The sequence below is a fragment of the Mytilus galloprovincialis genome, chromosome 5 (genome assembly GCF_965363235.1).
Source record: "Mytilus galloprovincialis chromosome 5, xbMytGall1.hap1.1, whole genome shotgun sequence".
In the NCBI taxonomy this organism is placed as follows: domain Eukaryota; kingdom Metazoa; phylum Mollusca; class Bivalvia; order Mytilida; family Mytilidae; genus Mytilus; species Mytilus galloprovincialis.
The window spans coordinates 61,887,739-61,899,950 of NC_134842.1; the positions used below are offsets into that span (position 1 = coordinate 61,887,739).

At 32.5% G+C, this 12,212-nt stretch overlaps 1 protein-coding gene across 2 annotated transcripts in view; it reads right to left on the reverse strand.

Moving 5' to 3' along the window:
• Positions 1–12,212, reverse strand: part of LOC143076203 (uncharacterized) — a 144,432-nt gene that overhangs the window by 127,197 nt on the left and 5,023 nt on the right. For both annotated transcript variants that reach the window (XM_076251898.1, XM_076251899.1), the window contains exon 2: positions 5,350–6,079. In XM_076251898.1, the coding sequence (XP_076108013.1) occupies positions 5,350–5,998 (649 nt within the window). In that variant the 5' untranslated portion in view covers positions 5,999–6,079. The remainder of the gene's footprint in view (positions 1–5,349; positions 6,080–12,212) is intronic.

Sequence of the window (12,212 nt, forward strand, 5' to 3'; positions counted from 1 at the left end):
TTTATTTTATTGCAAAATCTGCTTAAAATAATCTGAACAGTATACTTTTTCTTAAAATCCATCTTTAATGTAACAGTATTATAAAACTCCTAAATATGTGCTTGTTTTGAAAACAATTAGTACATTGTACAATTTATTCAGAAATTTCCATTTTTTCTTCATTGATACAGGATACCATAATCTGATAATCGTTGTATCTTGATGTTTTAGCCAAAAAAATGTATTTATATTTGGTTTTGAAATTCCAGTTATATACAATTTATTCCAAATCATTGGCAATGTAAAATTCTTTAAATCCAGTAAAGAAAAAAACTTTTAACTTGGAATTAAAATCTTTAAAATAGGCACCATGTGATATTTGTGACCTGTACACCATCTTACATGGTTTCCACATTTTAACCTACTTTAGTGGGCTAAAATCAATAAAGTACTTCCTTTCAAGTCATGCATGGTAAAAGTTTACTTCTCCTTTGACAAGTTTATTTTGTTTCTGATAAGTGTCTGCAGAACATGAATAAAAAAAATTAATTAAAAATTGTGATAAAGATACCAACTTTGTACATTTCAAGTGTAACGGTATATTAACATGTATTTTTTATTAAATCATATTTATTCACCTAAAATATCCAGTAATAATTACTGCTGAAGTAAAATCAATCCAACGAGCATTGGTACAATGATAAGAGACATAATTTCGATTGAATTTTCCAAGGACTCTTTACATCGTTATCGGGAAGCGTGTTCTAACGTCTGTCAAATCTGAAATCGATTTTGTCAAGTCATTGGGCATTTACTTTCACACAGGATCGTATGTAACATTATGCACATAGGATAAATAATAGACTCACGGCGCCATCTCTTTGAAAATTGTATTTTCCTCTTTTAAACAAGACGAAACAAGTCTACAGATTATGTTTGCTAACATCCCGTTGGAAACAAAAACAATGTTTAGACCTAGTATTTCGTATATCCGGCCGTAAGGGCGTGATCACATGTTAGTCACATGTTTCACGTATGACCGGAAATAATTAGACAAACAGTTTTTATTAAAACTAGAGGCTCTAAAGAGCCTGTGTCGCTCACCTTGGTATATGTGAATTAAACAAAGGAAGCAGGCAGTTCATGACAAAATTATGTTTAGGTGATTGTGATATGTTTGTACTTCTTACTTTACTGAACATTCTTGCTGCTTACAATTATCTCTATCTATAATGAACTTGTCCGTGTAGTTTCAGTGGAAAATGTTAGTAAAAATTTACAAATTTTATGAAAATTGTTAAAAATTGATTATAAAGGACAATAACTTCTTAGGGGGTCAATTGACCATTTTGGTCATCTTGACTTATTTGTAAATCTTACTTTGCTGAACATTATTGCTGTTTACAGTTTATCTCTATCTATAATAATATTCAAGATAATAACCCAAAACAGCAAAATTTCCTTAAAATTACCAATTTAGGGGCAGCAACCTAACAATGGGTTGACTGATGCATCTGAAAATTTTAAGGCAGATAGATCTTGACCTGATAAACAATTTTACCCCATGTCAGATTTGCTCTAAATGCTTTGGTTTTTGAGTTATAAGCCAAAAACTGCATTTTACCCCTATGTGCTATTTTTAGCCATGGCGGCCATGTTTTTTGATGAAATGGGTATTAAAACACAAACTTTATTCTAGATACCCTAGGAATCAATCAGATGAAGTTTGGTTTGAATTGGTTCAGTAGTTTCAGAGGAGAAGATTTTTGTAAAAGTTAACGCCGGACGACGGACGACAGACGACGGACGACGGACGCCAAGTGATGAGAAAAGCTCACTTGGCCTTTTAGGCCAGGTGAGCTAAAAAAGGAAATAACTGGACTTCTGTTTCGTGTGAAATATAACGCATAACAATAACGTCATTTTCTAACTTAATTATTACGAAGAACAGAACTAGAATGTAAATCCTCTCTGATTTACCTGTTTGAACATCTCGCGAGAGTTCATATTTGCATATTGTTATTAAGAATTCTATTACAACAAAGCAGATTACATCATCTAAAATTTGCGTTACAAAATGGGAAACAAAAGTAATGCCAGTGTTCTTACATCTGCTACATAAATACTTATAGTTCTCGGCATTTTCTTCTGACTATTCTTATTGGTCGATGTTCTTTGTTATTTGAAAGCAAAAGTTACGAATTTGCCGGTGACGATTATCTATAAATCAGTCAGCGTTATGCTCTTCGGAAGCAAAAAGTAACGCGAGAAACGACACAAAAATACGGTTGTAGAATCTTTGAAATTCGTATATTTCCTTTTTTTTTCTAGGGAAGAGTAGCATACACTTGTATGTTGATAAAAATAATGGCATCTTTAGATGTAGTTACAACTTTTCTTACAGTAATTCACATTTTATCACTTTTCTATAGTTATATATACGAAACGGAGCCCAATAGCAAATTATGGTCCATATATACAACTGTTAGTTTTTGTTAGTATTATACATACAATTTTCCATATTTGAAAATATTATATACCATATCAGTAATATCAAACTAGAGGCTCTAAAGAGCCTGTGTCGCTCACCTTGGCATATATGTGAATTAAACAAAGGAAGCAGACAGTTCATGACAAAATTGTGTTTAGGTGATTGTGATGTGTTTGTACATCTTCCTTTACTGAACATTCTTGCTGCTTACAATTATCTCTATCTATAATGAACTTGTCCGTGTAGTTTCAGTGGACAATGTTAGTAAAAATTTACAAATTTTATGAAAATTGTTAAAAATTGATTATAAAGGACAATAACTTCTTACGGGGTCAATTGACCATTTTGGTCATTCTGACTTATTTTTGAGTCTTAAATTGCTGTACATTTTTGCTGTTTACAGTTTATCTCTATCTATAATAATATTCAAGATAATAACCCAAAACAGCAAAATTTCCTTAAAATTACCAATTTAGGGGCAGCAACCTAACAACGAGTTGTCCGATTCATCTAAAAATTTCAGGGCAGATAGATCTTGACCAGCTGAACAATTTCTTTTTTTTCAGATTTGCTCTAAATGCTTTGGTTTTTGAGTTATAAGCCAAAAACTGCATTTTACCCCTATGTTCTATTTTCAGCCGTAGCGGCCATCTTGGTAGGTTTGCCCGGTCACAAAACACAATTTTTATACTAGATAGCCTAATAATGATTCTGGCTATGTTTAGTAAAATTTGGCCCAGTAGTTTCAGAGGAGAAGATTTTTGTAAAAGTTAACTAAGATTTACGAAAAATGGATAAAATTTGACTATAAAGGGCAATAACTCCTAAAGGGGTCAACTAACCATTTTGGTCCTGTTGACTTATTTGTAAATCTTACTTTGCTGAACATTATTGCTGTTTACAGTTTATCTCTATACATAATAATATTCAAGATAATATCCAAAAACAGCAAAATTTCCTTAAAATCAACAATTCAGGGGCAGCAACCCAACAACAGGTTGTCCCATTCATCTTAAAATTTCAGGGCAGATAGATCTTGACCAGATAAACAATTTTTTTCCCTTGTCAGATTTGCTCTAAATGCTTTGGTTTTTGAGTAATAACCAAAAACTGCATTTAACCTCCATGTTCTATTTTTAGCCGTGGCGGCCATCTTGGTTGGTTGGCCGGGTCAAAAAACACAAATTTTAAACTAGATACATCAATGATGATTGTGGCCAAGTTTGTTTAAATTTGGCCCAGTAGTTTCAGAGGAGACGATTTTTGTAAAAGTTAACGAAGGACGACAGACGCCAAGTGATGAGAAAAGCTCACTTGGCCCTTCGGGCCCGGTGAGCTAAAAATGAAGTTTACCATTAAGATAATCAAAACATAATTATCTAATATAACAAATGCACAGGTTATGAAAAAATATATAATGTGAGTAGTTGAAGTAATAAAAAATAAATATATTTTTAGGTATGTCTGTAGATTATTTTGAATTCATAATTATGAAAAACAAAAAAACAAAAAAAAAGAAAAGAAAAGAAAAAAAAAGAAAGAAAAAAAAAATAAATAAATACATGAAATAAGTAAATAGATAATTGAAAGATAAATATATTCAATTTCAAGGAAATTAGAAGTTTTTTGTTTGTTTGTTAATTCTTTATCTATAGGAGTTATGTTTGTTTAAAAACATTTTTTTTTTGCTTTATATTTACAGTTTTACTAATTCAAGCAAACATAAAAGGTTATATATATTTTAAATGTATAACATTTGTGTTTGATCACTGAATCCTCTATTAAATTCAGACCAGTATTTTGTATTACCCATTATTGCCCAGTATTAACCACTAAAACCAAGTAAAACCCTGTAAAACCCGGGTTTTCCCAGTATTTCGCACTGGGCTGGGTAATACTCATAAAACCAAGGGTTTTGCCAACCCTGCCGGAAACTAGAAAAAAAACTTGTTTTTGTCCCCTTTCTTTCAGGCCCCTTATCCTGAACATTTTGAGTAATTACCCCCAATCTCATACTCAGTCTTCCCATTGTGATATGAAACCATATTTATGGTACAATTTTAAAGAGATCCATACACTTACACACAAGTTATGGTCTGGAAACTACAAAATTTGCTTGTTTTTTACCCTTTTATGGCCGCTTATTTCTAAACTGTTGGTACAATGTACAATAACCCCCAAAAACAATCCCAACCTTCCCTTTGTGGTAATTAACCCTCTGGTAAAATTCAAAGGGATTTTTCACTTTAACTAAAGTCATTGTCCCAGAACAAAAATGTCTTTGGACAACGCAAACAACAACAAAGACGAGGACAAGGTCATACCACTCATGCCAATACATGCAATATATGACACAAAAATTTTTTTGAAGTTGAATAAAAGCAAATCCAAATTATTCTAATATACCAATATATATACCAAATATATCAAACTAAATCGTTATATATAGGCAGAGGACATTTTAGCGCATTGATCATGTTGATAGGAAATTTGAGCAAAAAAATATCAGAAGTTTTAGCGCCTAGATAGAACCCATTTTAGCGCCTGATTCATTTGTGATTTTTTACTAATTTTAGCAAAAATTAAAATTGTCAATACCCATTTTAGAAAAATATTTTTAACCCATTATAATACTATGTATATAAAAAAAAAAACACTTTAATAGACTCAAGCTAGGACAATATAAAACATATGATGTACAAGAAAATACAGCACTAAATGTTTTAAAGATTTAATGAAAATTAATGTTAAAAGTTTGTTCTATATCTTAGAGAACGTACGTAATGGGTTCCAGATGGACTAAACCCCCTGTACCATGTGTACAATACTGCTGAATTGCATTTATCTTAATTTAATTTATTTTTTTGAAATTTACTTACTTTTCTCTTTCAATGCGTCAACATCTTCTTCAAGAGCACTCAATCTTTTTTTACAATCTTCATCACTTTTCTTTAACCTATCAAGCCTCTCTATATACATGGTACGTGTATCCTCATCCATACAGCACGTTTCCAAATCCACAAACTTGTCTACAAACTCTCCTGTTTGTTTTCCCATGTAGGTCTCTAGTCTGCCACCAATGTCCTTAAACTGTGTAAAGATCTGAGATAATTCTGTATCTGTGACTTGTGCATTACCTCTGTGGAGAGTTTCATTTCTGAATCTTCTAATTCTTTCAATGTCATCTCCTGGTGTGACTTCTGTTAGACAGGGAGCAGTAGGATGGCTCCATCCTAATGTAGGTGGAGGTACCAGATTTAAATTTCTTATTAATTTGTAAATAAATGGTATGTCGAAGTTTGCATACCCCTTTGTTGCAACATCATTTATCAATAATAATTCATCAGATCTTAATATTTTTGACAGGTTCTTGTTTGTGTTGACATCACCAGATAACCTATGAGGAGGCTCTTTAATTGTAATCAGCTCCTGGAGAATATCTGGAAACAGCTGTTGTGCTGCATGGCCTATTCTTGCATAATTTGTCAGGCATGACCCAGGCACTGCTGAGGAAGATGAACTTGTCATTACTGAATTACAAATTTTGATCTGTTAGGTGCATTTTTGTCCATTTTTACATCTTTCATGTCTACCATCATTGACCATTGTCTACAAGAATAATACAATTTTAAAAAATCTTTTGAAAATATATATCAAATCATATCAAATAATTCAAAAAGTGTAAATGTACCAAATGACACTGATAGTACTTATACATGTTATAGAGATTTTATATAAACATGATTAGAGAGTGACAATCAGACAAAGCTTGGACATAAACAAGTCAGATTTTGTTTTTGACTTACCATTGCTCATGTTGCTTACAGACATGACAGTTCTAAGTCAAAAAATGCATTTATCATAAAAATGTTTTTATTTTCAGACTTTATTAAGACTGTCTGTCCATCCGTCTGTTCTTAACATGTTGGACATTAACTCCAATACTTTTTAAACAAATTTGCATGAAATTTTGGGGAATTGTTATATTCTTTTGTTTAAAATTGTGGACAAAATTGCTCTTTCAAAATTTTAATTTGGGAGCCTCCATGTCAGAGTGAAAATGTAACAAAAAATTTGTTCCGGCGTGACATTTGTTCCGCCGGAACAAATTTCATAGGAAATATGTTCCACCGGAACTTATGTCACAGAAAATATGTTCCAGCACTATAAAATTTGTTCCGGAACTAATTTTTTAACCAAGTGTGAAATAAGTTCCGGAACAAAAATCACAGGTTCTTGTGATATTAGTTTTAAACGAAGGTATTTTAAAGAAATCAATGAAAATGTTCTGCTCTAACCTATTTCTTAGAAAATAAGTACTGTGCTGGCATGGGGTACATTTGCAATTGAAGGTATGACTGTAGGATGAAGATAAGAAATAATAGCGATGATAATGTATCTATGTTTTATCGTTTATGTGGTATTCATCCTCCTTCTTTCCTGATGATCTGTCATGGGTGTTCTAATCATACATGTACTTAGCTATGGTCATCGTACAGTTTTTTGAAAGAGCATACCTGTCAACCTGTGAAGATGAAAATGCAGGTCATGACCTGCATTGAAGAACCAAATCTCAGGTCATAACGCGCACGAACTTTTTCAAGCTGAATTTCAGTATTTATGGTACATTTTCTTATAATGTATATCAAAGATACCAAAACATCAATGCATGTTCACTTGGTTAAGTCATTTTAAATCTTATTTATTATTATTTCATTACACTTTTAAAGATTTTTATAAACTTGTGTATGACAGTCTTATGTCCTTTACTTTTTGTCATCATCTATAGTAAAATTTATTTTTCAATAAAATAGAGGTATTACATGTATGAACATTCATCATGCACTCAATTAACAAGGAAAAAGTAAAAACACAAAAATACTGAACTCCGAGGAAAATTCAAAAAGGAAAATCAAAAATCAAAAGGCAAAATCAAAAGTCCAAACACATCAAACGAATGGATAACAACTGTCATATTCCTGACTTGGTACAGGCATTTTATGATAAAATATAGCAATACAGTTAAAGGAAGTATAAATGTAAAAAATAATTTTCAACTTTTTTTTTTTAAATTGTATAAAGGTATAAAAATAATGAAAAGTTATTTTTCAATATGTATTTGAATTATATATTATTATGATTTAATCTTTTTCACCCATAAAACGTAAATATAAGGAATAATTTTGAATGGTGACAAATAAGGGGAAGTAACTCTTAAATGAAATATCTTTGTAAAACTACAGGGCAATTTATTTATGAAACCCCCCTAACCCCCACCCCCCTTTTTTTAGTTGAAATATACATAATCATAACTAAAATTGAATTACCATTTATCAACATTTTTAAAAAAGTAACTTTTAAAAATAAATTGACAGCTTATCACAACCAAGACAATTAATACAACATTTCTGTCTGTATACATAATTTAAAGCAGTGGAAGGGAGGTAATTCAAAATGTTGTGTTTGAATTATCTTCTTACACTGCTTTTAAATTATGTTTTGTACTTAACTTATTGTCCATTAATCAGATCAGCCTTTTTTTTCCCCTTTTTTTGCCTCGAATTACTTAACGGTTTGAGTCATAATTACACCTTATGTAAGAATGCTGCATTTTGATTGGTTAAGAACCAGTGTATTTTTTGCATATTCTAAACTGTTTTCTCCATTTCAAAACTGTTTGGCTTTTTTTCACCACTGCCGGTGAATTTGATGCAAATACCATGGTATTTGCTATTTTGGATATTCTTTTTTTACCCTCGCGAGCCTCTTCCCGCCAAATTATTCGGAACGTTTCTCTTCTTATCCCAATTATTAAGGCAACGTGATTAATCAATATTGATTGATAGAGATATTCCGAACAATGTAAACAAAAATGTCAGGTCACACGGCTGCAGGCGGTCGTGGGTTAGAAAGATTTGGTACTGCTGAAGATGAAGATATCGATGATTTGATGAATGATGTGTTGGCAAATAACACTAAAAAGTTAACCAAGTTTGCATTAAAACTAGTTTATGACTATTGTGTGTCTAAAGGAATAGATGCAAATATAGAGGACAGAAGCCCAGCCAGTTTAAATAATTTGTTAAAAGAATTTTATGTTAACATTCGCCAAGCAAATGGAGATTACTATTCAAGAAGTAGCTTTTGTGTCATTCGACAATCTATCAATAGGCACCTAAAGCAGCCGCCGCACAACAAACCCTTTGATGTTATAACAGATACTGCATTTACTACTGCAAACAACATCTTCAAAGCAATGTGCAAGAAACTTAGGAAGGAAGGAAAGGGACAAATTAAACATAAAAAATCTGTTGACAAAGGTGATATTAAGAAACTGTATGAACATCCACGTACATTCAATGTTAATTCACCTTCTGGACTATTAAACAAAGTGTGGTTCGAGGTTTTATTATATTTTTGCCGCCGGGGGCAAGAAAATCTCCGTGAAATGAAGCCACAAGACTTTAAAATTTCTAAAGATGATGAAGGGAAAGAATATGTACACAAAATTTCATCTGAAATGACAAAGAACCACCAGGGAGTGGATGAAGAAGACTTTGAGCCGGAAGGGGGCAGAATGTATGCCACCGGAACCCCAATGTGTCCAGTTTTTTCTTTCAAAAAGTATCTTGGTAAACTAAACCCAAACCAAACTGCGTTTTGGCAGAGACCAAGAGATTCTTTTGAAGAGGATGAAATGTGGTATGAAAATAAACCCCTTGGGAAGAACACTTTAGGAAGTATGATGAAAAACATTTCAGAATCTGCAAATTTATGCAAATCATACACTAATCACTGTGTGCGAGCAACGTGTATAACTGTTCTTAGTGATTCTGGATTTGAAGCCAGACATATTGTCACTATTTCAGGCCATAGGAATGAACAGAGTGTACAGAACTATATTCGTGACACATCCACAGCGCAGAAGCGTGACATGTCTGCTTCAATTTCGTCGTATACCGCTGCAAATTCAACTGCAAATTTAGATCAAAACAATAACAATGAAAATATAAATAATTCTGTTTTTGATGTCAATGAATCAGATTTAACTGAAGATCAGTGTGATAACATTTTTGAAAGTATTCAACAGGGAGAAGCTGAATTGCACCCTCTTTCGGACTTAACCAACAGAAATCCACCAGCACAAGCTACTGGGATGAATAAGCACCCTATCGTGTTTAATAACTGTAATGTTACCATTCACAATATTTCATAAAATTCATGGTTTGAACATTTATAGTTGACACTGTTATTTTTCATGTTTCTGTTTGTATTACACATGGAATATTCACGCGCATTTTATAAATATTTTACATAGTGTTTTAGTAAACAAAATTAAAAGTTTATCAATCTTGCACACTCAATTTATTCACATAAAATAGTTGTTGTGGTATAATTCCTAATGAGATCATGTAATTATTTACAAATGCAAATTATGCATAAACTTGTTTATGGATTACAGCTTTCTACTAGTGGTAACAAAAAGATTTCCTTTGACCTGTACAAACAGTAATAATCAAAATAGATTCGGTGTACATGTAATTAAACAGATATATCATGTTATGGAGGGGTATTTGCGAAAATACCAGTCTTGGGACCAAATTTCCCTCGCCTAGCAGCTCGGGAAATTTTACAGTCCCTTGACTGGTATTTTTCGCAAATACCCCTCCATAACATGATATATCTGTTCATTATCCCCCAAGGCCAATTTTGACCATTCCTTTGTTTTCCTCCCTTTTGGCCCATTATTCCTAAACTGTTTGAACTATAACCCCAAAAATCAATCTCAACCTTCCGTTTGTAGTTATAAACCTTATGTTTAAATTTCATAGATTTCTATTTACTTTTCTTATACTAAAGTTATTGTCTAGAAACCAAATGTCTATGGACAACGCGGACAACTCGGACAACGACATCATACCAATATATGACCGCAAATGTTTATGTGGGCGTATAAAAAGGAAACTTAATTCTTATGTTATTTTTTGGGGGTAAAATAGGGGGGAGGGTTTTTTTTTTTGGGGGGGGGGTAGAATAAACAAAATGTTTGCGCCTTGTATCTAGCTGTGCTGAGCAAAGCAGTTTATTAAACATGTTAAAGGTCACAGGTCCTTTTCATTGAGATGCTAGGTTGCAAGGTTACCTGAGAAACCCTGTAAGAATGCAGGTTGGATTTGCGATTTTTGAGCTAAATCTATTGCAAAATTATCAACATGCAAATTTTAACTACTGGATTTTAGCACAGGCTTTTCAATTTGAGTACACATGTACAGTGCATGATTGGATAATTATGGAACGCCATGACTGTCTTCTGATGTTAATTGTTTAATATGTTCGGTGTTTTATGCATTATGTTCAGTAGTATGTATATTATGTTCAGTAGATATCCTATTATGTTCAGTAGTTATTACATTATGTTCAGTAGTTATTACATTATGTTTAGTAGTTTTTACATTATCTTCAGTGCTTTAGTTAATATGTTCAGTAGTTTCATTATTATATGCAGTGGTATTTTAATTATGTTCGGTACTTCTGACGTTATATTCAGTACATTTTTCATTATGTTCAGTACTTTCGACATTATGTTCAGTAGATTCAATATTATTTGCAGTACATTATGTAATACCTTCAGTAGTCCCGCTTTCTTTATATTCAGTAGATTATTCATTATGTTCAGTAAAAGCATTGGTATTATATTCGGTTCGTTCAACTTTATGTTCAGTGGTTTTATCATTATGATGATGTAGTAAAAGTCGGGAAGTCAATAACGGAAATTGTCGGAAAAAAACGAAGGCGGATATTTTTGACGGACGTTTTATTCATGAACACCTTTACGTGATTGAATTAAAATGGAAGAAATGGAAGCAGTTTTAAATCGGTTTGGTTTACGTTCCCAAGTTGGCATTTTTCACAAGAAAAAATAACTCCTGACTCAATTTGTAAGTTGTCGCTACAAGATTTCGCATATTTAGGTATGAATGACAGGAGAAAAATAATGGAATTAAGAATAGCTTGTGTTCATTTCCGCAGCAATATTTTGACTGAGTAATTAATAACAAGTTTTTTCATTCCCAAAGAAGCACTGGAATCCCTGCTTGAAATCGATTTAACCGTTTTAAAAATATTCCCTGTGGACTACCCCCCCCCCTTTTTTTGTGCTCTCTATTTTCAACCCTCGAATTAAGCTTTCCAATCTAATTAAAATTAAAACCTTGCTTTCTAACCAATCTGTTCATGCACCGGACCGGCAACTTTCTTTATTTAATACGAAAATCTAAAGTGCCGTTATACACATGCATGTTGTTTGCTTGGAGTATACGCCCGCAAAGAAAGAAATAGCCTAAGTCCGAAGGCACAAATAAGAAAAAGAAATTTATGGAAAAGGGTGCCGGGGTAAATCTCTGTTTTCAAAATATACATGAAATATTTGCCACTGCCATTTTTTTGTTCTATGAATTCTAATCCTGAGTTTTCTATCTGTTACATGCCAAGAAATCCGAGCAAAAAATTCTGGTCGACCTCCTACGGCACCCATTAGTATTTAAAGATTTGATTTCATTCAAGAAATTAATTTAGGACCTCCATGTACGTGTCATTTAGAACACAGCTATATATATACCGAATGGTCAATATTAATCTTCCATGTAATTTGCTCTATGTGATGTTTGCAGAATTTCAACGGAGGTAATTTCTTGGCATGATCAATTGTGTGTTTACCCTCCCCTTTTCTCCTTTGATATAA